The sequence below is a fragment of the Macaca nemestrina genome, chromosome 18 (genome assembly GCF_043159975.1).
Source record: "Macaca nemestrina isolate mMacNem1 chromosome 18, mMacNem.hap1, whole genome shotgun sequence".
Classification (NCBI taxonomy): domain Eukaryota; kingdom Metazoa; phylum Chordata; class Mammalia; order Primates; family Cercopithecidae; genus Macaca; species Macaca nemestrina.
The window spans coordinates 68,446,256-68,472,852 of record NC_092142.1 but is presented as its reverse complement, the minus strand read 5'-3'; the positions used below and the strand labels follow the sequence as shown (position 1 = coordinate 68,472,852).

Below are 26,597 nucleotides of genomic sequence, written 5' to 3'. Positions count from 1 at the left end.
GCTGTTTAATTGCAGCACAGCATGTATTCACAGAGGGAGGTAGCAAAATGTTGAACAAACTTTGCTGAACTATTTTGATCAAGAAGCTGATGTCAGACTGTGTTGAATGTTTTAATCCTTGGAAGCTATGTCAAACAGATGATGTGGAAGTTTCCTCTTAACCTGTCAGTTTCCTCATATATCATTTCTGGGGACAGAAGAATTCCCCTTTTCTCACTTCTGAGTGAGTGAAAGGCAAAGTTTAAAAAGAAATGCCAAAGTTTTAAAATTCATCCATTAGGCCAGGAATGGTGGCTAATGCCTGTAATCCCAGCACTCTGGGAGGTGGAGGCAGGAGGATCACTTGAGGTCAGAAGTTCGAGACCAGCCTGGCCAACACAGTGAAACCCTATCTGTACTAAAAATACAAAAATTAGCTGGGTGTGGTGGTGGGCTCCTGTAATCCCAGCTATTCAGGAGGCTGAGGCAGGAGAATCGCTTGAATTCGGGAGATGGAGTTTGCAATGAGCCAAGATCTTGCCACTGCACTCCAGCCTGGGCAACAGAGTGAGACTCTATCTCAAAACAAAACAAAACTGGCTGGGAGCCGTGGCTCACCCCTGTAATCCCAGCATTTTGGGAGGCTAAGAAGGGTAGGATCACCTGAGGTCAGGAATTCAAGACCAGCCTGGCCAACATGGTGAAACCCTATCTCTACTAAAAATACAAAAACTTAGCCAGCCGTGGTGGCGGGCGCCTGTAATCCCAGCCTCTCAGGAGGCTGAGGCAGGAGAATTGCTTAAACCTGGGAAGCGGAGGTTGTGATGAGTCGAGATAATGCCATTGCACTCCAGCCTGAGCAAAAAGAGTGAAACTCCTCAAAAAAAAAAAAAAAAATTTAAAATTTAAAAATGTAAAAAATACAAAATTAGCCGGGCATGGTGGCAGGCGCCTGTAGTCCCAGCTACCTGGGAGGCTGAGGCAGGAAAATCGCTTGAATTCGGGAGGTGGAGGTTGCTGTGAGCCAAAATTGCACCACTGCACTCCAGCCTGGGCGATAGAGTGAGACTCCATCTCAAAAAAAATTTAAAAAAAAATTCATCCATTAGTTATAAGTGGGAATCTTCATACAGCTTCATTACCTATTAACTGCATTTTGGGGTTTAGTACCTATTGTTCTTCTATCAACCAACCCCAGCTGAAACCACAGGGAGAAGTTGAGAACTTGAGTTCCTTTTGGGCCAGCTGCCTTCTGCCTGCCGCTGGTTTGGTCTCCCTCTGAACCGGATTAGAATCCAGAAGCTTTTCTCCCCTTAACTCTCATGTGATTCAATGGTGCTCTCCAGGTAGAAGAGTGAAACTGATGCATTTAGGGAAACAAAAGATCCTAATCAGTGTTTCTTTATTTCATTTTGTTTTTTATTTTTTTTGAAATGGAGTCTCACTCTGTCACCCAGGCTGGAGTGCAGTGGCGCGATCTTGGCTCACTGCACGCTCTGCCTCCCAGGTTCACACCATTCTCCTGGCTCAGCCTCCCAAGTAGCTGGGACTACAGGCACCCGCCACCAAGCCCGGCTAATTTTTTCTATTTTTAATGGAGATGGGGTTTCACCGTGTTAGCCAGGATGGTCTCGATCTCCTGACCTTGTGATCTGCCCGCCTCGGCCTCCCAGAGTGCTGGGATTACAGGCGAGAGCCACTGTGCCCGGTATCAGTGTTTCTTAAACTTGAGAATGCCTATGTTCGTTAATATTTTTTCACATAATTCAGTGTTGTTTTTATTATAGTTACTGAAATGTGTACAAAGATAAAACTATGCTTACAGCTTCTGTAGAACTATGAAACTTACTATGAACTGACGATTGTTTCGCCGAAACCAAGTCACTGCTTATGACATGACCAGTGCTAGGACTGTGATGGTGGTGCGACTCGGGTGGGGGGTGCCTGTGCCACGTGTGCTGATAGAAGTTCCCAGACTCTTCTACCTGTCACTTGGGCGAGACTGCCACAGAGCCACTGTGCTCCCAGAGTGCTGGGATGTCATCTGGCCTTTGCTAGAACTGAACCACACATATAGAGTCTGTTTTCTGCTTAATTAGCTTGTGACACTTTGAGTCAATGCAAATAATTGCTGGAAGGTGTTGATGCTGTTTTGTTTTTTGTTTTTCAAGATTATGACCAAGGCTAGGCGCAGTGGCTCACACCTGTAATCCTAGCACTTTGGGAGGCCAAGGCATGGGGATCACTTGAGCCCAGGAGTTTGAGACCAACCTAGGCAACATGGCAAAACCTTGTCTCTACAAACAGTACAAAAATCAGCCAGGTGTGGTGGTGCACTCCTGTGGGTCCAGCTACTCAGGAGGCTGAGGTGGGAGGATCGTTTGAGCTCAAGAGGGTGAGGCTGCAGTGTCTGTGCCACTACACTCCAGCCTGGAAGACAGAGTGATGCCATCTCAAGGAAGCAAAAAATATAGATTATGACTAAAAGCTGTTTAGGCAGTGTCAGAACTCAGAGACTGACAGCTTGAGGATGAGAAACACTGTCCTGCTTGGTGGTTAAGAGCATGAGCCCCCACCGGGGACCCAGCTCTGCCGGGTGTGCTTGTGGGACGGTGAGCCATCACTGGAATCTCTGAATGTCTGTGTCCTCATCTCTAATGCCAGAGCTCACAATACCTCCCTTATAGGACTATTGTGAGAATAAAATAAGATGCAGGTAAATCTTAGCTCAGTGCCTGCCATAAAGGAGGTGGGTGTTGAAATCATCAATAAAAGAATAAAGATTAAAGATGTGAATAATACAATTGTCTTTAAGTGGGTTCTGGATAGCTTTTTCCCCCCATGGGTGCTGAAGAAGACCTGAATGAAAGAAAGATCAAGGCCGGGCGTGGTGGCTCATGCCTGTAATCCCAGCACTCTGGGAGGCTGAGGCGGGCAAATTACTTGGGAGTTCGAGACCAGCCTGGCCAACGTGAAAAAACCCCGTCTCTACTAAAAATTCAAAAATTAGCCAGGCATGGTGGCAGGCACCTGTAATTCCAGCTACTCCGGAGGCTGAGGCAGGAGAATTGCTTGAACCTGGGAGGTGGAGGTTGTAGCGAGTAGAGATCGTGCCACTGCACTCCAGCCTGGGTGACAAAGCTACACTCTGTCTCAGAAAAAAAAAAAAAGGAAAGATTGAGGCTTTGGATAATATAATCGTCTTTCGGTGGGTTTGGATAGCTTTAGGTGACTGTTAGGTGGAAGGCATCAGGACGAGCACTGTCAGTGGAGGGGTCTGAGCACCATCCTGGCACTGTATTCAGCCACTTACATCTTTGCACACATATGCTGTGATTTGCTCTGAGCTGCAGCACTGGGCAGAGAGAAGTGTTGCCCCATGTGTTTATAGGAGCAATTTGATGTAAGAGAAGAGTCTCCCCAGCCAACTTGTTGTCGGTGTATTCAGAAAGTTGTAAACTTACCCAGTATTATATCCCCAAGAAGCAGGAACTAAAAAATGACAGCCCTAAGGAGGGGTGGAGAGACCTGTTCTGAGGTGGTAGACCTATGTAGCACCCATGAAGTAGGTTTGGTAAGCCACTGAGTTTTTGAGGTGAAAGCAAAACTTCCTCCTGCGAGCCAAACATAGGAGTATCATGGCAGTTCTATTATGAATATCTATGTGTGGCCCTGAAATGGGCCTAAATGTGACTTGTGGAGTTAATCATTAGCCCAGCGGTTGTCTGAACGACTTGATTCCCCTGGGCTGCGAGCAGTTCACCTGCAGAGGAGGCTCCAGAAAGCAGCATGTCTCCCTTGCTCTTTGGGGCTGGGCTGGTCATTCTGAATCTAGTGACGTCTGCCAGGAGCCAGAAGACAGAACCTCTAAGTGGCTCTGGGGACCAGCCACTCTTCCGTGGAGCTGATCGACATGACTTTGCCATCATGATCCCTCCAGGAGGCACGGAATGCTTTTGGCAATTTGCCCACCAGACTGGATACTTCTATTTCAGTTACGAGGTATGTGGGTGACTGGCCATACTGGGGGCTTTTTTTTTCCTCCTTTACTCATAAAGTGGGTCAGGTTTTAGGCCAAAACAAGGTCTGGTTGTCTTTATTATGCTGTGATTCCCCACCTGTTAATGAAATGGACCTGCAGTTAGAGGGAAACTCCAGCTGGGTGAATAATCATCAACAGGAGCTAAAACATATGGTTTGGTTCTCACATCAGGGGCCATGCTCAAAGCCATGGGGCAGACGGGGTGCCTCTCCCTGAAGAGGTAATCATTACATGTACTCGGATTTGGGGATGAGAGGAGAGAGAATACACTTTTAATATATTAAAACAAAATGGATAATAGTGCTTTGGAGACTGATCCAGAGATTTCAAAGAAAGCTGCTTCAGTTTATGGGGGTGGGGGAGTGAAGGCTCTGCTGCCTTTAGGAGCAATTCTGGCAAATCAGAGATTCACTAGCTCAAGTTTTCTGTATTCAGCCAGTTAATCCTTTTTTTTTTTTTTTTTAGGACGGTAAGTGTTTTCAAGTTACCTATTCAAAGGTCAAGTACTTTTATCCATACTGTGGTCTTATACCATGCTGTCCCAGGATGGTGAACTCAATATGAAAGTTAGAGGTTGTTCATTTTGTTTGTTCTTTATCTTAGAAATCTGTTAACTTTCTAATTTTTGTTTACACAGTAATAGACTTTGTTGATCTTACTCCATTCCACTGTAACAACATTTATTTTAAATAAACTTATCAGAGACTTTTCTTACCTTTGAATTTCTATTAGAACAGCAGCCACTACTAAGCTCACTGTGGCCTAGGCTAGTCAAGATCTAGCTTGGGAGTGAGTGTCCATGGAGTGCTTGCTGTAGGTGTGCACTGCCAAGCAGCAAATGCCCAAATCTGGGACATCATCAGGGAGCTCAACCACCAAGCAAGTTCATTCAAGAACTCTACAGCCCGGCCGGGTGCGGTGGCTCACACCTGTCATCCCAGCACTTTGGGAAGCTGAGGCAGGCGGACCACCTGAGGTCAGGAGTTCGAGACCACCCTGGCCAATATGGTAAAACCCCATCTCTACTAAAAATACAAAAATTAGCTGGGCTTGGTGGCATGTGCCTGTAATCCCAGCTACTTGGGTGGCTGAGGCGGGAGAATCACTTGCACTCGGGAGATGGGGGTTGCGGTGAGCCGAGATGGCGCCACTGCACTCTAGCCTGGGTGACAGGGCAAGACTCTGTCTCGAAAAAAGAAAAAAGGAAATTCTACAGCCAGAATCATACATTTTTTTTTTAAAGACAGAGTCTTGCTCTGTTGCTCAGGCTGGAGTGCAGTGGCATGATCTCCACTCACCGCAACTCCCGCCTCCCAGGTTCAAGCAATTCCCCTGCCTCAGCCTTCAAAGTAGCTGGGATTACAGGCGCACGCCACCATGCCTGACTAATTTTTGTATTTTTTAAGTAAAGACAGGGTTTCACCATGTTAGCCAGGCTGGTCTCAAACTCCTGACCTTGTGATCTGCCTGCCTCGGCCTCCCAAAGTGCTGGGATTATAGGCATGAGCCAGTGCGCTCGGCCCAGAATCATACATTTTAACCGATCCACACCAACTGTGTGGTCCGAGCAAGACATGTCTTCTTCACACGGGTGCTGTTGGCATTCTGGGCAGTTCTTTGTCCTGCTGTACTGTTTCCTACATTGCAGACGTTCAGCTATGCTGTGCCTCCTCCCCTTAACACCATCACTGTGACACCTCAGAATCCTCCAATCAGTTCCAAACCCCAGCAGCAGGCTGGGCAGTCCCACCCCAGACAGAGACCACTGTGCTGATGACTGTGGGATGTCAGTCTTACCACTCAGCTGGCTTCCTCGTGATGTAGCAGGGGTTCTGCTGCCTACTTAATGTGTCTTGGCAGGTTCAGCGGACGGTGGGGATGTCACATGACCGGCATGTTGCTGCCACGGCACATAACCCACAGGGATTTCTCATAGACACCTCCCAGGATGTTCGGGGCCAGATTAACTTCTCTACCCAAGAGACAGGTCTGTTTTCATTACCATGGCTATTATAATAATCATAGGTTCTATGAAATTAGAGAAATAATGAGGAAGTATACAAAGATGTTTAAACAGTAGGAAAAAAATTCAGCCTTTAACACCAAAAACCAGTGTTCCTGGAGACTGCTGACCTCCAAGGATGCCAAGTGGCAGTCCACTGACAATTTGGGGACAACACTCCAGGTAAGCATTCTAACTCTAGGGTTCAGCAGCTCAATTTTATCTCGTTATCTCCAGTCCATCAGATTCTGGGAAAGTGACCAAAAAACAGAGACCCATTTATAATACAAATTCCAATTAACAAATGTATTACAGGGAAGTATTTCTTTCCAGTCATCAGAATATTTGAGTCAGTTACTAAAAGCAGACTCAGAACAAAAGAAAATGCATGATATCCATGTAAGATATCCACACTCCACAACAAAGCACTCCTCCAGCCAGGTCAAGCCTGTCCCACTTTGGACAGCACCAGTGTCTTAACTGCCCTCTTTACTAGCCAGCTGCACTAAAAAAGGCATTTTCTCAACAGGGGCATCAGACAGTCCTTCACTATAAAGCACAGGATATGTATCAGTGTTAAAAGATCTTGAACAGGCTGGGCGTGGTGGCTCATACCTGTAATCCCAGCACTTTGGGAGGCCAAGGTGGGCGGATCACCTGAGGTCAGCAGTTCGCGACCAGCCTGCTCAATATGGTGAAACCCCGTCTCTACTAAAAATACAAAAATTAGCTGAGCGTGGTGGCAGGCCACCTGTAATCCCAGCTACCCAGGAGGCTGAGGCAAGAGAATCGCTTGAACTGGGGAGGCAGAGGCTGCAGTGGCCCAAGAGCACGCCATTGCACTCCAGCCTGGGCGACAGAGAGAGACTCTTGTTTCAAAAAAAAAAAAAAAAAAAGATCTTGAACATCTTTGGCCCCTACATGCCAGTAGTGCCTTCCAATCATTCTGACTTTCAAACACTGCCACACCTTTCTAATCCCACCTCACCACATCTTCCACCGGTCCTCTCCACCCCCTGCACACACAAAGGGAAGCACACCAGCCCCAACAGATATCCCACACCATGAGTCAATGCACAGACGTCTTAGAGGCAATCACTCCAGGAGAGCTGCTTTCATGCACTATGCATCCAATTTTTTTTTTTCTTTCCTAATTTCAAGATGGTGTCCCTAGCTCTAATGGTATAAAAGGACCAGGCAAACACCCATGCTCTTAACTCAATCTGTTGAGCAGGAGTTCCTTAATACAAGATGTGGGAATTACATGTTGAAAAAGAGAAAATGTTGTTTGCCACTATCCAGTATGGAAAGGACTAGTTACTAAAATTTGGCCATACAATAAGTAATATTTAGTACGAGTTTAACATAAGGTCCATGTCTTCCGTGTCAAAAACGGGATCTTTGTACTTTCTAAGTAAAAAGAAGGTGCTGTAGAATTCCAAAACTAGAGGACAGATACCTCCAGAGAATCCTTAACAAAGGGGAGGAGACCAAAGACTTGGTAATGATCTAAGAATTCCTACAGGTTTTTATCAGCTTTGTCTAAATAATCAGCATAATCACTTCGGTTCTGTGCAAGTGTACCTCAACTTTGGAGTCTTCTATGAGGGGCCTGAGACTGATCACAAACAGAAGGAAAGAAAACAACTGAACGATATTCTGGATGCAATAGAGGTAAGGAAGTGTTTTGTGGAAGAGAAACATCTGTGGAAACTGATTTTAACTTCAGAGGGAAGATGACTTCATTTAGGTAGAAACCAAACAGGCAAGGGGATGTGAATCTCTTAATAAACTATGACTTGACTGGGCGTGATGGCTCACGCCTATAATCCCAGCACTTTGGGAGGCCGAGGCGGGTGGATCACTTGAGGTCAGGAGTTTGAAACCAGCCTGGCCAACATGGTGAAACCCCGTCTCTACTAAAAATACAAAAATTAGCCGGGCATGGTGGTGGGCACCCGTAATCCCAGCTACTCGGAAGGTTGAGGCTGGAGAATCGCTTAAACCCCGGAAGGCAGAGGTTGCAGTGAGCCGGGATCGCGCCACTGCACTCCAGCCTCGGATAGAATGAGTCTGTCTCAAAATAAAATAAAATACATTATGACTTGAAGCTCTTGAAATTCCACCTTCATTTTATACCAAGGGTTGGCAAACTATGTATGGCTCACAGGCCAAATCTGGCCCATTGCCTGTTTTTCTTTAAATTGAGATATAATTTTTACACCATCTTAAAGTGTATGTCCGTGGTTTTTTAGTATATTCCCAAGGCTGTGCAACTATTAGCATCTAATCCGGAAGTTTATCACCCACCCACCCCCAAAAATCCCACTACCCATTAGTCATTCTCCGTTCTATTACCCCAGGCCTGCCTATCACTGTTCTACTGTCTCTATAGATTTATCTACTCTGTACTTAATTTCTGAGACAGGGTCTTACTCTTGTTGTCCAGGCTGCAGTGTGCAATGGCTTGATCACAGCTCACTGCAGCCTCAATCTCCTGCGCTCAAGCAATCCTCCCACCTCAGCTTGCCAAAGTGCTGAGATTACTCAGCATTTTGAGCTACTGTGTCGAGATTAATCAACAATTTGAGCCACTGCAGCTGGCCTCTATACGCTTTATTTAAATGGAATCACACAGTACATGGGGTTTTGTGACTGGCTTATTTTTATTGTCATTTTTTGAGACAGAGTTTCGCTCTTGTCTAGGCTGGAGTGCAATGGTGCAATCTCAGCTTGCTGCAACCTCTGCCTCCAGGGTTCAAGTGATTCTCCTGCCTCAACCTCCTGAGTAGGTGGCATTACAGCCGCGTGCCACCACGCCCAGCTAATTTTTGTATTTTTAGTAGAGACGGGGTTTCACCATGTTGGTCAGGCTGGTCTTGAACTCTTGACCTTGTGATCCGCCCAGCTCAGCCTCCCAAAGTGCTGGGAATACAGGCGTGAGCCACTGCGTCCTGCCTGAATTGTCTTTTTATCGTTGAATTTTATTTATATATTCTGGATACAAATCCTTTCTAAGATACGTGAGTTGCAGATATTTTCTCCCATTCTGGCAATGTCTTTTCACTTTCTTTTTTCTTTTTTGAGACGGAGTCTCGCTCTGTCGCCCAGGCTGGAGTGCAGTGGCGTGATCTTGGCTCACTGCAACCTCTGCCTCCCAGGTTCAAGTGATTCTCCTGCCTCGACCTCCTGAGTAGCTGGGACTACAGGTGTGTGCCACAATGCCCAGCTAATTTTTATATTTTTATTTATTTATGTATTTATTTATTGAGACACAGTCTTGCTTTGTCACCCAGGCTGGAGTGCAGTGGCACAATTTTGGCTCACTGCAAACTCCATCTCCCGGGTTCAAGTGATTCTCATGCCTCAGTCTCCCAAGTAGTTGGGATTATAGGCGGGTGCCACCACACCTGGCTAATTTTTGAATTTTTAGTGGAGATGGGGGTCTCACCATGTTGGCCAGGCTGGTCTTGAACTCCTGACTTCAGGTGATTGCCCAACTTGGCCTCCCAAAGTGCTAAGATTACAGGAATGAGCCACTGCGCCCAGCTATTCTTCACTTTCTTTTCTTTTTTTTCTTTTTTATTTTTTTGAGACAGAGTCTCGCTCTGCCGCCCAGGCTGGAGTACAGTGGCACGATCTCGGCTCACTGCAACCTCTGCCTCCCAAGCTCAAACAATTCTCCTGCCTCAGCCTCCGGAGTAGCTGGAATTACAGGCATGTGCCACCACACCTGGCTAATTTTTGTATTTTTAGTAGAGACGGGGTTTCACCATGTTGGCCAGGCTGATCTCAAACGCCTGACCTCAGGTAACCCGCCCACCTGGGCCTCCCAAAGTGTTGGGATTACAGGCGTGAGCCACTGCGCATGGCCCACTTTTCACTTTCTTAGTCTCTCCTAAATGCACAAAAACTCACTGCCTGTTTTTGTAAATGGAAGTTTTCTTTTTTTTTTTGTTGAGACAGAGTCTCGCTTTGTCACCCAGACTGGAGTGCAGTGGCCGGATCGCAGCTCACTGCAAGCTCCGCCTCCCGGGTTCACACCATTCTCCTGCCTCAGCCTCCCGAGTAGCTGGGACTACAGACGCCCGCCACCTCGCCCGGCTAGGTTTTTGTATTTTTTAGTAGAGACGGGGTTTCACCAGATTAGCCAGGATGGTCTCGATCTCCAGACCTTGTGATCCGCCCGTCTCGGCCTCCCAAAGTGCTGGGATTACAGGCTTGAGCCACCGCGCCCGGCCGTAAATGGAAGTTTTCTTGAAACACAGCCATGCTCATTTGACAATTACATATTGTCTGTGGCTGCTTTTGTACTACAGTGGCAGAGTTCAGCAGTCACAAGGGCCTGCAAAGCCAAAAATATTTACCATCTGGCCTTAAAGTCCACAGGCTGTCTTCTACCATATACAGAGAATATAAAACATCACCTGGAATGGTAACAACATGCTGAGTACATCTAGATCTAGAGGTCCTCTGGAAGAGCTCTCTAGTTTGAGAACTGAAGTTTTCCATTATTTAAAAATAAAACAAAAGAAAAGGCCGGGGCAGTGGCTCATGTCTGTAACCCCAACACTTTGGGAGGCCAGTGTGGGTGGATCTCTTGAGCCCAGGAGTTCGAGATGAGCCTGGGCAACATGGCAAAACCCTGTCTCTACAAAACAAAACAAAAAAATACAAAAATTAGTCAGATGTGGTGGCACATGCCTGTAGTCCCAGCTACTAGGGAGGCCGAGGTGGGAAGATCGCTTCAGCGCAGAAGGTTGAGGCTGCAGTGAGCTGTGACTGCGCCACTGTACTCCCGCCTGGGCAAACAAGTGAGACCCTGTCTCAAGAAACAAAAACAAAAATTGCAAACTCAAGTCCAGATCATATTTCATACATAGCACACACAACATTTATCAACAACTGTAATAGTATTGTACATCTTAAAATTGTATGGGTAAATTATTTGACTTCCAGGTAGGTTAGTGCTGGTGAGCACCCAGGTGAGGCTAGATGGGGGTTTGGAAGAATCCCTTTTAAAATTTTCTCTCATAGGACAGCACACAAAAGGTGCAGAACAATATCTTTCACATGTGGCGATACTACAACTTTGCCCGGATGAGGAAAATGGCTGACCTTTTCCTTACCCATTCAAACTATAACTACGTGAACTGGTGGTCGACAGCCCAGAGCCTCGTTATTATTCTTTCTGGAATCCTGCAACTGTATTTCTTGAAGCGTCTCTTCAATGTTCCAACAACTACAGACACAAAGAAGCCAAGATGCTAAGCTAAGGTGACTATAGCACCCTGGCTCTTTTCTTCTGGGGCTTAGTCGAAATCAGCTTTGTAATGTTATGGGAAAAAATCAATCTATCTCATTAATGTTTTAGTCTGCTGTACACATCTAAAAAAGCAAAACGGCAATAAAATAATAATGAAAAAGTTCTGAAGAAGTATTAAATGTATGCATCAAAATACTGTTCATCATATAGCAGTCCCTTAGCCTTCACTGAGTCTACTTAGAGGCTAACAGAAAATCTTAGAAGGAAGACGAGTTGAAAAAGGCCACAATCAAGTTTGCTTACATATAAAAGCAGGAGTCGGTAATGTTTTATTCTTAAAGACTTTACCTTTGGAACTTAAAATAAGCAGTATATTCATTAAAGAAATAGTTTGGTTTTGCAATACAGGAAGTCTTTACATTTTTTGTCTATAAAATGTTACTAAAGAAATATTCTAATGATCTTAAAATAACTTTGGGAGGCACGGGGAGGACAAAGGGACTGAATTTTTATGTCGCGGTCTTTGATCAGTGCTTTTAGTTCAATCCAGTCAAGTAAGTAAAGGTTCACAGAAAAAATTATGTTTTATAAAATCATAGTGATGAAAAAAAATTCCAGCTTAGGATCATCCCATCCAAGAAAAATACTGAGAAAACAGCTTGTAAAAAAGAAGGTAATATAATCAAATTATACTCATAAAACTCTACACTTAATAACAGGAATACATAATATATATAATATAAAAATAATTCTTACCATTTATTCCACACCTATCATTTCCCAGGCACTGTACACCGTACTAGATGCTTTACAATCAGACGGAGTCTCACTCCGTCACCCAGGCTGGAATGCGATGGCACCATCTCAGCTCACTGCAACCTCTGCTTCCCCGGTTCAAGCCATTCTCCTGCCTCAGCCTCCCAAGTAGCTAGGACCACAGCCATGTGCCACCACACCTGGCTAATTTTTTTATATTTAGTAGAGATGGGGTTTCACCATGTTGGCCAGGCTGGTCTCAAACTCCTGACCTCAAGTGATCTATCCACCTTGGCCTCCCAAAGTGCTGGGATTACAGGCGTGAGCCACTGTGCCCAGTCTACAATCATGATTTCTAATTCCAAAAATCAGAATTTCTAATTCTCAGGTAGATGGCCAAAGCTATTTTTTAAGTTTTGTATCTTTTTAAACAGAAGAAAACGAACCTTATTAAAGCTGAATGACTCATTCAAGGCCATACAGCTGGTAGGTGGCAGTAGTGGGGTTTGAATACATTTTTCTTCCATACCACACACCAATTACCGTATAGAAAAATAGCTGAATTGCTCTTATTATTTTAGACAAATTTCATTTTTAAAACCCCACATGTGGTTTATTATTCTGTTATGGAAATATCTATCTTGCATATTAATAAAAAAGACAATCCCTGTTCTTTTTTTTTTTTTTTTTTTTTTTTTGAGACGGAGTCTCACCCTGTCGCCCAGGCTGGAGTGCAGTGGCGCGATCTCGGCTCACTGCAAGCTCCGCCTCCCGGGTTCAAGCCATTCTCCTGCCTCAGCCTCCAGTATAGCTGGGACTACAGGCGCCCGCCACCGCGCCTGGCTAATTTTTGTATTTTTTTTTTTTTAGTAGAGACGGGGTTTCACCGTGTTAGCCAGGATGGTCTCGATCTCCTGACCTCGTGATCCACCCGTCTCGGCCTCCCACAGTGCTGGGATTACAGGCGTGAGCGACCGCGCCCGGCCAATCCCTGTGTTCTTATCATGAGTTTAGAAAACAAAGTGTTATCACAGATAACAATAAGCTATTCTTGTTCCTAGTTCCAATGATTTTGAACCTATTTCTCAGAACAAGAAGCCCTCTGATTCAAATATGAAACAGAGTATTCTATTTCATCACAAACACAAAGATCTGAAACCCCATTTTTGAGCTCTCTCTGTATATAATAAGAATCCAGCCTGCATTTGTCAATGATAGAGAGTACAGTAAATAAGAAGTCCCTGAAGAGGTCAGAGTGTTGACAAAATTCACGATGATGGTGGAGTCCACACAAACACAGGAAACAAAGCTCGGCCCTTCCACACAGCCGCCTGTCCTTGCAGTGACTTCGTTTTAAGTCAACGTCTCTTCATGCCGCACATATTCCCCAACGTCTGCCTGATGAAATACCACAATCGCCATGGGGTCTACTTTTCTGCAGTCTTGTGTAGATTTTGCTGCCACCCCAAAACCCTGGGATTCAAAAGAAGAGACATTAACTCACTGAAGTCATTCAATATACCCATATTGAGGGCTGGAAATAACAAAGACAGAAAAAATACAGTTCTGGTCTTTCTGGGATTCAAAAGGTGCTGCGAATTTATTCTCTCAATCACCCAGATTGAAAACATATCCTTCTTGAATAAAAGAGTACTTGAGTTCTGTAAGAGCTGCCATCTCTACTCACCAAAGGGATGTCTGCCATGGAGTACACCACCACGCCCTGGTACTGAGAAGTATTTTCAGTGATTCGACCCAGACCAGATTTCAACACATGGTTCCCATACAGGAACGACTGCTCTGCACCAGGCTTTATCCACACTTTATACTGTAAGAGAATTAAAATCCAAGAGACACAAAAACGTTACTATTTCTATCCATGCAGACAAACCAGCTGCTGGATCTGTGAATAATTTTCTGAAATAATTTTAGGGGAAACAGAAAGAGACTCATGTTTTCCTCAAACTGTCCATCTCCTGAACAGAAATGCAGGAAGTTGCCCAGCGCAGTGGCTCACGTTTGTAATCCCAGCACTTTGGGAAGCCGAGGCAGGTGGATCACTTGAGGCCAGGAGTTCGAGACCGGCCTGGCCAACACGGCGAAACACTGTGTCTACTAAAAACACACACAAAAATCAGCCAGGTGTGGTGGCACACACCTGTAACCCCAGCTACTCAGAAGGCTGAGGCACAAGAATCGCTGGAACCTGGAAGGCGGAGGCTGCAGTGAGATCGCACCACTGCACTCTAGCCTGGGCGACAGAGTGAAACTGTCAGGAAGAAAAAGAGAGAAATGAAAAGAAAAAAAAAGAGCAAGAAAGAAAAAGGAATTTAAAAAAAGAAATGCAAAAAGTTATTTTCTCAACTCTACAGGGATCATCTTCCATGGCCAGGTTAACAGCTCTTTTTCTGGACCCCGGTGTCTTCACTGCTGCCACTAACTTGCTTTCTGATCTCTAGCTGGGTCTGCCTAGGCTTTTCTACTTTGCTGGAGAAAACTAACACTACACAGCCCCACAGCACTCCTATCCCATAGCCCTGACCATGCCCAAGGTGCAAGACCTCTGCACATCTCCATGTGCTGACACTCCTCCAAGCACACTATCAGGAACTCTGTGGGAGAAAAGCTGCCGGACAATCTGCCTAATCCTTGACTTCATCGCCCGTGGCAGAATTGGAAACCACCCCACAAACCTTGGCATAAGGTGCAAGATAATCCAGGGCTGTGACATGCAACCGAAACTTGTGGGTTTTAGTGAATTTTCCAAAGCAGGTCCCCAGCGACACCAGCTTGTCCCCGGAGATATTAGCGGCCAGCTTCATAATCTTCTCACTAAAAGGGTAAAGGGGGAGCACCGCTGCGGATGAAGGAGGCTGGTGGGACCCAGGTCTCCCCTCCCCTAGGTCCATGCTGCCTGCCCGGCCCCGCCTCACCTCACATAGTACACCCGGTCGTTGTGCAGACGGAAACAGTAGGTGCCATCGGGCCGGTCCACCAGCAGCTGAAGATTCTCCCCGATACTGAGGGCAAAAAGAGGACTGGAGACCGCGCCCGAACGGACCGGTCTAGGCACCGCGCCCCCACTCCACCCCTAGCCACCACACCCACACACTCCCGCCTCCGCCCCGCGCGCTCCTACTATTTCGCGATCTTCTCAAACATGACACGGGTCTCTTCTTCAGTCAAAGGCCGCATTTTCTCCGTGGGTTGGAACACCGGATCCTCGTGCCTCCGTAAGCGGAAACGGAAGTCGGCCGCTTGCTGCTCCCCGGCAACCCCAAAGCCTTCCTCTCTAGCCCCGTACCAATAGTTCCTCTCGCTAGCGCCCGGACGACCGCCGGGGAAAGCAAGCCGACTGGATGAGAAAAGATAGAGACCGGAAATGGTCCTGTTTCTTCCTGTCCTAAATTCGGAGTCAGCGCCCCCGGTGGTCCGGAGGGGAAGTGACGTTGTTGCGGGGAAGATGGCTACCGCGGCGACTTTCCCATCGTCAGCCACGGCCAGGGCCACGGCAGCGGCTCTCGGCGAGGTGGAGGATGAAGGGCTCCTGGCGTCGCTGTTCCGGGACCGCTTCCCCGAGGCCCAGTGGCGCGAGCGGCCCGATGTGGGCCGCTACCTCCGGGAGTTGAGCGGCTCGGGGCTGGAGCGGCTGCGGCGCGAGCCGGAGCGCCTGGCGGAGGAGCGGGCGCAGCTGCTGCAGCAGACACGCGACTTGGCCTTCGCCAACTACAAGACCTTCATCCGCGGCGCCGAGTGCACCGAGCGCATCCACCGCCTCTTTGGCGACGTGGAGGCATCGCTCGGCCGCCTGCTCGACCGCTTGCCCAGCTTCCAGCAGAGCTGCAGGTGCGACGCGCCTGGCGCTAAAGGGGTTTTTAACTGTAAAAGCTGACGTTTACGATGGTAGAAATAACTAACACTTATAAAGCGTTTACCACGTTCCAGGCTCTCTGCTGAGCGCCTTATAATCCATTTAAACCTCACAACAGCCTTCGAGGTAGGTACTGTTATCCCCCCCCTTTTTTTTTTCTTTTTTGAGACGGAGTCTCGCCCTGTCGCCAGGTTGGAGTGCAGTGGCGAGATCTCGGCTCGCTGCAACCTACTTCCGCCTCCCGGATTCAAGCGATTCTCCTGCCTCAGCCTCCTGAGTAGCAGGGACCACAGGGGTGCGCCACCACGCCCAGCTAATTTTTTTTGTATTTTTAGTAGAGACGGGGTTTCAGCATGTTGGCCAGGATGGTCTCCATCTTTTGACCTCGTGATCTGCCCGCCTCGGCCTCCCAAAGCGCTGGGATTACAGGCGTGAGCCGCCGCACCCAGCCCTGTTATTTTCATTTTACATATGAGCAAGTCAAGACAGAGATTAGTGATGTCTAAGGACACAGCTAGGAGGTTGCGAATTCAGAACTGATGACCCAGGAGCATATCCCTCCTTCGAAGGGCTGTTGTGGGCACTAAAGAAAAAGGATTCATGCAAAGCTCTTATTATCGGGTCTGACATAGTTAACATTATAGGTGTGAGCTGAATATATGTGTACATTTGTATACTTATTTTATACGAAAGCTTGGACCAGAGGTCATCTGCTTCAAAACTTCCATTGACGGGAAGTCGACAAGGAAATCCTCCCATTTGAGGGCATCAGATATCAAAACGCCTCTCCTTTTGGACGTCTGGATGTGGTGGCTCAGCCTGTAATCCCAGCACTTTGGGAGCCTGAGACTTGAGCCCAGGAGTTCGAGAGCAGCCTGACCAACATAGCAAAACCCTGTCTCTACACAATAAAAAATTAGCTGGGCGTGGTGGCGTGCGCCTGTAGTCCCAGCTATACAGGAGGTTGAGGTGGGAGGGTCAGTTGGGCCCGATTGTGCCACCGCACTCCAGTTTGGGAGGTCGAGGATGCAGTGGGCTGTGATTGTGCCACTGCATTCCAGACTGGGTGACAGAGTGAAACTCTTGTCTTAAAAAAAGAAAAAAAGCCCGGGTGCTTTGGCTCATGCCTGTAATCCCAGCACTTTGGGAGGCCAAGGCAGGCGGATCACGAGGTCAAGAGATCGAGGCCATCCTGGCCAACATGCTGAAACCCCATCTCTACTAAAAATAATTAGCTGGGTGTGGTGGCGCGCACTTGTAATCCCAGCTACTTGGGAGGCTGAGGCAGGAGAATTACTTGAACCTGGGAGGCAGAGGTTGCAGTGAGCCAAGATGGTGCATGCCAGAGCACTGCAGCCTGGTGACAGAGCAAGACTCCGTCTCAAAAAAAAAAAAAAGTCCTTTGTGAGTCATATTCTGTCTCCATAGATCCTCAGTCCATTATCCTTAGTTCTGCCTTCCAGCCTTTCATGATTAAAGTTTAATTTTTCTTTTGAGCCTTTGGATATCTGACAGCAGCTTTTGTACCCTTCCATGCTCCAGAGTAGACAAGGGACTTGATAAAGCAGGTCTCTGTAAATATAGAGAAGTGTTGAAAGTAGACTGTGGCAGGAGCTATGGTTGAACATTAGCACAGGAGAAGATGAAGACCTGAGGGAATATGGGGAAAGGTGGTAGATTCTAGGCTAGTTAGTGCTTCATTATGAAAATAATGATAGCTATTGCTAAATATTTAACTCTGTGTCTTTTACTATTTTTACTCTGATGCATTTGCTCTGTTTCAAGTTCTGTGTTAAATGCTTCCCACGCATCATCTCATTTCTTACATCCTTGTGAGGAGGGTACTATGTACTTTTTTTTTTTTTCCCCCGAGATGGAGTCTTGCTCTGTTGGCCAGGCTGGAGTACAGGGGCGCCATCTCTGTTCACTGCAACCTCCACCTCCTGGGTTCAAGTGATTCTCCTACTCAGCTTCCCGAGTAGCTGGGACTACAGGCACGCGCCACCATGCCTGGCTAATTTTTTGTATTTTTAGTATGGGGTTTTACTTGAACCCCTGGCCTCAAGTGATCCGCCTGTCTCGGCCTCCCAAAGTGCTGGGATTACAGGCATGAGCCACCGCGCCCGGCCCTATATACTGTTTTACCAATGAGGAAATAGGTTCAGAGAGGCCAAGTACCTTGCCACAGCCAGCCAGTGGCATATCTGGATTTCTGTCTGTTAGATTTATTAATTGTATGTTTTTGGACAAGTTGCTTAACCTCTCTGGGATTAAAAATTTCCTCAATTGTAATAATGCTTACCTTATAGGTGGGGTGTGAGGAATAAATCAGATAGATCATCCAGCCCAATGTTCATAGCAGGTGCTTGGTAACTGTAGCTAAGGTTTTGGTACAGAGCAGTGAAGGACCAACATTCTCCTGATTATTACTAGGAACTTTGTGAAGGAAGCCGAGGAGATCAGCTCCAACCGTCGGATGAATAGTCTGACCCTAAACCGGCACACAGAAATTTTGGAAATACTGGAGATTCCTCAGCTCATGGACACCTGTGTCCGGAACAGTTATTATGAAGAGGCCCTGGAGCTTGCAGCCTATGTACGCCGACTGGAGAGGAAATACTCTTCCATCCCTGTCATCCAGGTAGCCAACTTACCCAGAGAGCACTCAAAGTAATGTTCTTGTAATCATTTATTCTGTGGTCAGGACTGAAGCTTTAGGTAGAAACCCTTGCATGTTTCATATCAGTTTCTGAAAACATTCATTTATTCAAAATACATATTAATCACGTGCCAAGCACTGCTCTATATGCTGGGGATACATTGTGAATAAAGTGGTCCTGGCTCTCATGCAGCTTACGTGCTAATGGGAAGTCTGATAATTGACAAAGAAATAAATGATATCATTTCAGATAGTGGTGTCTGATTAAAAAAACAAAATGGGGAATGGGGTAGAGGGAGTCTAGGGTAGGTTTCTTTAGGTAGGGTGATCAAGACAGACTCTTCTGGGGAGGTAACACTTAAGCTGAGACCTAAGTGAGAAGAAGGAGCCAGCCCACAAAGATCTGAGGAGAGAGCAAACCAGAAAGTGCGAAGAACAAGTGGAGAGGGCTGAAGTGGGCAGAAATTGAGGTATTTAAGGGATACAGAGGCAGCCAGAGTTAATGGATTATAGCAGTGGGAGAGCATAAGGAAGCAGGTGAAGATGGAGAACCAGGTAAGGCCACCAGTATAAGTCCCAATGAGTGGTTGGAATTTTCTCGGTTGCAGTGGGAAGTCACTGGAGGGTTTTAAGCTTTTTTTTTTTTTTTTTTGAGACAGAGTTGCTCTGTCGCCCAGGCTGGAGTGCAGTGGCGTGACCTCGTCTCGCTGCAACCAACATTTATCTCCCAGGTTCAGGTGATTCTCTTGCCTCTGCCTCCCGAGTAACTGGGATTACAGGCCTGCGCCACCACACCCACCTACTTTTTGTATTTTTATTTTATTTTATTTTATTTTTTTTGAGACAGAGTCTCACTGTGTCGCCCAGGCTGGAGTGCAGTGGCTGGATCTCGGCTCACTGCAAGCTCCCCCTCCCCGGTTTACGCCATTCTCCTGCCTCAGCCTCCTGAGTAGCTGGGACTACAGGCGCCCGCCACCTCGCCCAGCTAGTTTTTTTGTATTTTTTTAGTAGAGACGGGGTTTCACCATGTTAGCCAGGATGGTCTCAATCTCCTGACCTCGTGATCCGCCCGCCTCGGCCTCCCAAAGTGCTGGGATTACAGGCTTGAGTCACCGCGCCCGGCCTTACTTTTTGTATTTTTAGTAGAGACGGGGTTTCACCATGTTGGCCAGACTGGTCTCAAACTCCTGACCTCAAGTGATCCGCCTGCCCACGGTGCTGGAATTACAGGTGTGAGCCACTGCACCTGGCCAGGTTTTAAGCTTTTTAAGCAAGAGAGTTAACCTGATCTTTGTTGGTGAACCTACAGGCATCAGCTTTAGGAAATTACTTCATATTTCAGGAAAGCCATGGGAATGTTGGTCTGCAGTCTTCAGGGTTAGGGGAGTGGGTTCTAGAGAGCATCCTTCCCAGCACAGTGTGACTCTATGTATTGTCAGGGCATCGTGAACGAAGTGCGCCAGTCCATGCAGCTGATGCTGAGCCAGCTGATCCAGCAACTGAGGACCAACATCCAGCTCCCCGCCTGCCTCCGTGTCATTGGCTACCTGCGGCGCATGGATGTCTTCACTGAGGCTGAGTTGAGGGTGAAGTTTCTTCAGGCCCGAGATGCTTGGCTCCGGTCCATCCTGACTGCCATTCCTAATGATGATCCCTATTTCCATATCACAAAAACCATCGAGGCCTGCCGTGTCCATCTCTTTGATATCATCACCCAGTACCGTGCCATCTTCTCAGATGAGGACCCACTGCTGCCCCCTGCCGTGGGTGAGCACACCGTGAATGAGAGTGCCATCTTCCATGGCTGGGTGCTACAGAAAGTCTCACAGTTCCTGCAGGTGCTGGAGACCGACCTTTACCAGGGCATAGGCGGCCGCCTGGACTCTCTGCTGGGCCAGTGCATGTACTTTGGGCTGTCCTTCAGCCGGGTGGGAGCTGATTTCCGCGGTCAGTTGGCTCCTGTTTTCCAGCAGGTGGCCATCAGCACTTTCCAGAAAGCAATTCAGGAAACAGTGGAGAAATTCCAGGAAGAAATGAACTCCTACACACTCATCTCAGCTCCAGCCATCCTGGGCACCAGTAACATGCCTACTGTTGTGCCAGCCACCCAGCCAGGGACGCTGCAGCCACCCATGGTGCTCCTAGATTTCCCACCCCTCGCCTGCTTCCTCAACAATATTCTGGTCGCCTTCAATGATCTGCGCCTCTGCTGCCCTGTGGCCCTGGCACAGGATGTGACTGGGGCCTTGGAAGATGCCCTTGCCAAGGTGAGCACATTCTGTTGGTTTTCGGCTACTCTGGGCCTTCTCTGGTAATGGGTGGCCAGATTTTTGTAATAAACCCGTCTATTTGACAGTGGTGTCTGCTGACATGGAGAGGTTTAGTGTGGTGTTGGAGGTTCTCCTGGTTGAAAAGCTCTGGCCAGTTGCCCTTCATGGGACCTAGGACAGTCCATGAAGTGACTTGCCTATAGTAACAATTCAGTAATGCACGTATTAGCTTTCTAGTGCTGTGTAACAAATTCCTAGAAACTTAGCTTCCAGCAACACATTTATTACTTCCCAGTTTTGGTGGGTCAGGAGTCCAGTCTCAGCACAACTGGGTCCTCTCTGCTCAGGGTCTTACAGGGTTGCCATCAAGGTGTTGGCTGGCCTATGGTCTCATCTGGAGGTTGGGGCTCCATTTCAGACTCATTCAAGTTGGCAGGGGTCAGTTCCTTGCAATTGCAGAACTGAAGCTTTAGCTCCTAGAGGCTGTCTACTCCATAGGCAACTGACAACATGGCTGTTTGCTTCCTTAAAGCCAGCAGGAGAGCTTCTTTCTTGCTTGAGTCTCTTCTTTTAGGTACCTCCTTTCAAAAGATTCATTTGATTAAGTCAGACGATTAGGGACTTTAATTACATCTGCAAAACCCTTCACCTTTAGCATATTTTTTTTTAATGTGTTTTATTTTATGGAGAGAGAGTGTCTCCCTATGTTGCCTAGGCTGGTCTCAAACTCCTGGACTCAAGTGATCCTCCTGCTTCAGCCCCTCAAAGTGTGAGATTACAGGTGTGAGTCACTTGAACCCAGGAAGTCCAGCACCAGAGTCTGTGTTCTTACCCTGTCGCTATGCCACATGTCTGTAGTGTCAGCTAGGCTGCTCTGTTGGTTTTGAAACCTCTCTTTCCTAGCTGTTTTCTTCTAGTTTTCCAGTGGTTCTAGCTTTCTGGAACCTCAGGGGCCTTAGCGGAAACCTCATAGAGTTTTGCTTCATTTTCCTGGATCCAGCACAGTTCTGGTTGGTCCTCTATGGAAGTTAAGAACCATGTATTGGGCCAAGCGCAGTGGCTCACACCTGAAATGCCAACACTTTGGGAGGCTGAAGCAGGAGGATCTCTTGAAGCCAGGAGCTCTAGACCAGCCTGGGCAACAAAACAAGACCCTGTCTCTACACAAAATTTTAAAACTTAGCCAGGCGTGATGGTGCATGCCTGTAGCCCCAGCTACTTGGGAGGCTACGGTGGGAGTATTCCTTGAGCCCAGGAGTTTGAAGCTACAGTGAGCTACGATGGTGCCACTGCACTCCAGCATAGGTGACAGAGCAAAATTGTGTCTCTGGAAAAAAAAAAAAAAACCAAAACCATGTATTCTCTATAGTTTTATGACACTCCTCCACTAGAACTGGAAACTACACCCATAATGTAACAAGTTGGGTCTGAACTTCACATTAATAAAGTGACACAATTGTGGAGAATGACCATAATTTTGAGTTTAAATGAGACAGTAAAATAATGTACTGTTAAATTAGTTTGTTCAAGAAAACTTGAGGGGGGGGTATACCTTTTTTTTGCCTAGTTTCACGCACTGCTGTCTCAGTGGTGATAGGCTGTCCCAGTGATTGATGGTGCCCTTGTCTCTTAGGTAACTAAAATAATCCTGGCCTTCCATCGCGCTGAAGAGACTGCCTTCAGCAGAGGGGAGCAAGAGCTCTTCGTCCAGTTCTGCACTGTCTTTCTGGAAGACCTTGTTCCGTATTTAAATCGCTGTCTCCAAGTCCTTTTTCCACCAGCTCAGATAGCACAGACTTTAGGTAAGAAAGAAAATTTTGTAAACTGCCTTACTGATGTGTAATTCACATACTAAATAATTCACCCATTTGTGTAAGTCAGTGTTTAGTAAATATGAATCCAATTTTAGAATATTTCCATCACTCCAAAAAGATCCTTCATGCACATTTGTAGTCATTCCTCGACAGCATCCTTAGCCCCTGGCAACCTACTTTCTGTTGCCATAGATTTGCTTTTTGTGGACATTTCATAAAAATGGAATCATACATTATATGGCTGTATCTGGCTAAGTGGAAGAAGCCAGTCACAAAAGAACCACATACGTATGATTCCATTTATGTGAAATGTCTAGAGAAAGGGTTTTTAAAGTCTTTTTTTTTTTTTTTTTTTTTTTGAGGTGGAGTCTCGCTCTGTTGCCAGGCTGGAGTGCAGTGGCACAGTCTTGGCTCACTGCAACTTCCACCTCCCGGGTTCAAGCAATTCTCCTGCCTCAGCCTCCCGAGTAGCTGAGACTACAGGCTTGCACCACCACGCCCAGCTAATTTTTGTATTTTAGTAGAGACTAGGTTTCACCACGTTGGCCAGGATGGTCTTGATATCTTGACTTGTGATCTGCCTGCCTCTGCCTCCCTAAGTGCTGGGATTACAGGTGTGAGCCATCGCGCCCGTCCTAAAGTCTTTTTTCCAATTCACTTTCACGTCCTTGTCCCCTTGTGATGGGAGAAGGGCTTGGTTGAGGCGCAGCTTCCCAAAGGGCAATGGGTCAGTGCATCACACCTGCAAAGCCTGGCTGCCCTCCACTTTTCCCCTGGGGCTCCCTGAGGTCTGGATTCCTGCTGCAGGCGCCCAACAGTGCTGCTCCATTACCTTCTGCTTCACAGTATAGCTTCCTGTTCCCTATGACAAAGGTGGTTTTTGCTGTATTGAAATACAGTAATTGATGACTGGGCGCAGTGGTTCATGCCTGTAATCCCAGCACTTTGGGAGGCCGAGGCGGATGGATCACCTGAGGTCGGGAGTTTGAGACCAGCCTGGCCAACATAGTAAAACCCCGTCTCTACTAAAAATACAAATATTAGCCTGGCTTGGTGGCAGGCGCCTGTGATCCCAGCTACCACGGAGGCTGAGGCATGAGACCTGCTTGAACCTGGGAGGCAGAGGTTGCAGTGAGCAGCGATCATGCCACTGCACTCCAGCCTGGGCGACGGAGCGAGGCTGTCTCAAAAAAAAAAAAGTAATTGCTTCTGTTTTTTCTCCTTAAACTTCTATATTGAATTTTATTAATAACTTTTTTCCATTTTGCTTTCCCCACGTTTGGGGCAGGCATTCCTCCCACTCAGCTCTCCAAGTATGGAAACCTCGGGCATGTGAACATCGGCGCCATTCAAGAGCCCCTCGCCTTTATCCTGCCAAAGAGAGAGACGCTCTTCACCCTGGATGACCAGGCGCTGGGGCCTGAGCTCACAGCTCCAGCACCAGAGCCTCCCTCCGAGGAGCCACGCCTGGATCCCGCGGGCCCAGCCTGCCTGGAGGGAGGGCGAGAGGAGGTGGACGCGGAACCGCCCAGCGTGGGGCCCTAGCCGGCGTCCCCAGCCTCCAGAACGCGGTGCGTGCGGTACCCGGCGCGGGGCTGGGGGACAAGGTTGCGTCGCCCTGGAAGGCCCAGGGCGGGCTCGGGAGGGAGGAAGAAGCTCCCGGCAGGAGAGCGGAAGGGGGCGGTGCTCACTCCAGTTCTGGGCAGGAAGTGGGGGATCCAGCCGTTTCCTTGCTGTGCGCTGGCTGACGGCGCTTCCCGGCGTGCCCTGTGCTGCGGCCGGAAGGGGCGGGCCGGGTTACTGCTGCAGGGGCCGCCATGGCCCGGCTGTGGGGCGCGCTGAGCCTGGGGCCGGTCTGGGCGGCAGTGCCGTGGGCAGGGGCGGCAGCCGTCGGTACCCGGGCCTGCAGCTCCACGGCCGCCCCGGACGGCGTCGAGTGTCCTGCGCTCCGGCGCTCCTACTGGCGCCACCTGAGGTGCCTGGTACTGGGTCCTCCCGAACCGCCGTTCCCGCACGTGTGCCAGGTCGGGGACCCGGTGCTGCGCGGCGTGGCGGCCCCGGTAGAGCGGGCGCAGCTGGGTGGGCCCGAGCTGCAGCGGCTGACGCAGCGGCTGGTCCAGGTGATGCGGCGGCGGCGATGCGTGGGCCTAAGCGCGCCGCAGCTGGGGGTGCCGCTGCAGGTGCTGGCGCTGGAGCTGCCCGAGGCGCTGTGTCGCGAGTGCCCGCCGCGCCAGCGCGCGCTTCGACAGATGGAGCCCTTCCCCCTGCGCGTGTTCGTGAACCCCAGCCTGCGGGTGCTGGACAGCCGTCTGGTCACTTTCCCCGAGGGCTGCGAGAGCGTCGCCGGCTTCCTGGCCTGCGTGCCCCGCTTCCAGGCGGTGCAGATCTCAGGTGCGGGCGGCGGGGCCGGGGCGGCTGGAGCAGCGCGCGAATCTTTTCCGCCCAACTCTGGCGAGAGCGCGGAAGTGGTCGCGGTTCATCTGCCGTACCTCCCGCAGGAACGAAGTGGGACGCGGGAGCGTACAGGTCTCAGGACGGATAGAAGCTCTTGTGGGGCAGAGCCCGCTCAGATAGGACGCAGGGGCGAGGAGGAGTCTCCTAATTCCTGACAGCCTGGCGTCTTTCTGCTCCCTTGCTTTCTGAAGCAAACACTCTCTTCGGCGCTAGTTAGATCCGCCACGGTGGAGTTGGAGAAGTGGGGATTGGCCCCCCAGCCTGGCCCAGCCCGGGGGGCTAAGCCATTCCCCGCGTGGTACCACAGGATGTCTCGCGGAATGCGGGCTCTGCTGGGGTCGGGGTGATTGTTCCTGCAGAGCAAGCTCGTCGGTTGAAGAGGGTCAGAAAAACAGTGGGGTCTTAAGCTGCAGAACGTCTGTTAGGAGTTGAGAGCCCACGGATACCTCAGAAACGGGAGGAGTGTTCGGAAGGGTCGCACCGTAGGAAGATGATTTCTCATCTCAGCTCTACAGTGAGCTCCATAACCTAATTACCAGAGTTGGGAACCAGGTTGAACACTTGGTAATGGGCCGATGTGAGGCACGTTTTCCAGTTAGGAGAGGAGCTGCTGTCTACATTTGCCGTCTGCTGTTGCCTCTTGTCAGTGGGAACAGCCAGGTGCAGGGGTGAGGAGGTTGGGGATGATGCAGTTCAGCTGTTCCCACTCACCAGGGCTGTAACTTGCTTTGCAGGGCTGGACCCCAATGGAGAACAGGTGGCGTGGCAGGCGAGCGGGTGGGCAGCCCGTATCATCCAGCACGAGATGGACCACCTGCAGGGCTGCCTGTTTATTGACAAAATGGACAGCAGGACATTCACAAACGTCTATTGGATGGAGGTGAATGACTAAAGCTTTGCTACTGGGGCTGAGGATTCCGGATACCAAGACGCACACACTTCCACTTTGACCTGGGTACATCTTACTTCGCATCAACTTGGATGGCTTGCATATGACAGGAAACTGGACTGCCAAGGCATGACAGACTGAGCTGGAGGAAGATGTCAGAAATGTTTGCCCTGAAATCAGCTATGAACGGAATGTTGTTTACAACTTGAGGAGAAAAATCACCCCCAAAGGAGTGGACGTTTCCTGACAATTCTGTATGGAGGAAGGTGGGGTAACTGCATTCGTCTGCAGTAGACACGAGTTCCTCGGACCTGTATAATCTCCCAAAGCCAAGGTTTGGTAATAATGTAGCCCCTAAATATCTGAAAGCTGTCTTTAAAAATGCAGGTAAGCGTGTGATTGGCCATTTGTGCCGAGTTCTTATTTTTACAGAGGGCTTGTGGCCTTGGACGCCAGTTTGCTTATGGAAATGAAACAGGACAGAATCGTCCCTGCTCAAGGAAGTGTTTAATGACAGCACGAGTGTAAATGAGTGCCCACACATTTTAACAGCCTTGGGCAGGATTTTGCTGCTGACATCTCTAGAGCAGCTGGT

General features: G+C 48.5%; 3 protein-coding genes across 6 annotated transcripts; 2 read left to right on the top strand and 1 right to left on the bottom strand.

The window, feature by feature from the left end:
• The first annotated feature begins 107 nt into the window (after positions 1-107).
• On the top strand, positions 108-12,701 carry LOC105491355 (transmembrane p24 trafficking protein 6). The gene is made up of 4 exons (XM_011757695.2): positions 108-3,981; positions 5,882-6,008; positions 7,549-7,697; positions 11,061-12,701. Exons 1-4 carry the CDS (start codon positions 3,769-3,771, stop codon positions 11,292-11,294), a joined length of 723 nt encoding a protein of 240 aa, XP_011755997.2. The 5' UTR covers positions 108-3,768; the 3' UTR covers positions 11,295-12,701.
• Positions 12,689-15,319, bottom strand: LOC105491358 (nucleolar pre-rRNA processing protein NIP7). The gene is made up of 5 exons (XM_011757698.3): positions 15,185-15,319; positions 14,979-15,065; positions 14,739-14,877; positions 13,733-13,873; positions 12,689-13,518 (listed from the first exon to the last, which is right to left on the bottom strand). The coding sequence occupies exons 1-5, from the start codon at positions 15,238-15,240 to the stop codon at positions 13,399-13,401; spliced, it is 543 nt and encodes a 180-aa protein (XP_011756000.2). The 5' UTR covers positions 15,241-15,319; the 3' UTR covers positions 12,689-13,398.
• A 17-nt stretch (positions 15,320-15,336) lies between these two features.
• On the top strand, positions 15,337-26,406 carry LOC105491357 (component of oligomeric golgi complex 8). 4 transcript variants are annotated; one of them, XM_071084831.1, is made up of 6 exons: positions 15,337-15,891; positions 18,350-18,557; positions 20,015-20,842; positions 22,479-22,647; positions 23,948-24,124; positions 25,848-26,406. In XM_071084831.1, exons 1-6 carry the CDS (start codon positions 15,428-15,430, stop codon positions 26,003-26,005), a joined length of 2,004 nt encoding a protein of 667 aa, XP_070940932.1. In that variant the 5' UTR covers positions 15,337-15,427; the 3' UTR covers positions 26,006-26,406. The 4 variants fall into 4 exon arrangements, with proteins under 4 accessions (XP_070940932.1, XP_011755999.2, XP_070940933.1 ...); XM_011757697.3 differs by having other exon boundaries at positions 23,948-24,230; positions 25,848-25,987; XM_071084832.1 differs by lacking the exons at positions 22,479-22,647; positions 23,948-24,124.
• The last annotated feature ends 191 nt before the right edge of the window (positions 26,407-26,597 follow it).

Coding starts and splice junctions, on each gene's coding strand:
- LOC105491355 (XM_011757695.2), top strand. CDS start 3,769: ATGTCTCCCTTGCTCTTTGGGGCTGGGCTGGTCATTCTGAATCTAGTG. Junction 3,982..5,881: donor ACTTCTATTTCAGTTACGAG/GTATGTGGGTGA, acceptor GTGTCTTGGCAG/GTTCAGCGGACGGTGGGGAT. Junction 6,009..7,548: donor CTTCTCTACCCAAGAGACAG/GTCTGTTTTCAT, acceptor GAATTCCTACAG/GTTTTTATCAGCTTTGTCTA.
- LOC105491358 (XM_011757698.3), bottom strand. CDS start 15,240: ATGCGGCCTTTGACTGAAGAAGAGACCCGTGTCATGTTTGAGAAGATC. Junction 14,878..14,978: donor GACCGGGTGTACTATGTGAG/GTGAGGCGGGGC, acceptor TTACCCTTTTAG/TGAGAAGATTATGAAGCTGG. Junction 13,874..14,738: donor ATCTTGCACCTTATGCCAAG/GTTTGTGGGGTG, acceptor ATTCTCTTACAG/TATAAAGTGTGGATAAAGCC.
- LOC105491357 (XM_071084831.1), top strand. CDS start 15,428: ATGGTCCTGTTTCTTCCTGTCCTAAATTCGGAGTCAGCGCCCCCGGTG. Junction 20,843..22,478: donor TGGAAGATGCCCTTGCCAAG/GTGAGCACATTC, acceptor CTTGTCTCTTAG/GTAACTAAAATAATCCTGGC. Junction 22,648..23,947: donor TCAGATAGCACAGACTTTAG/GTAAGAAAGAAA, acceptor CGTTTGGGGCAG/GCATTCCTCCCACTCAGCTC.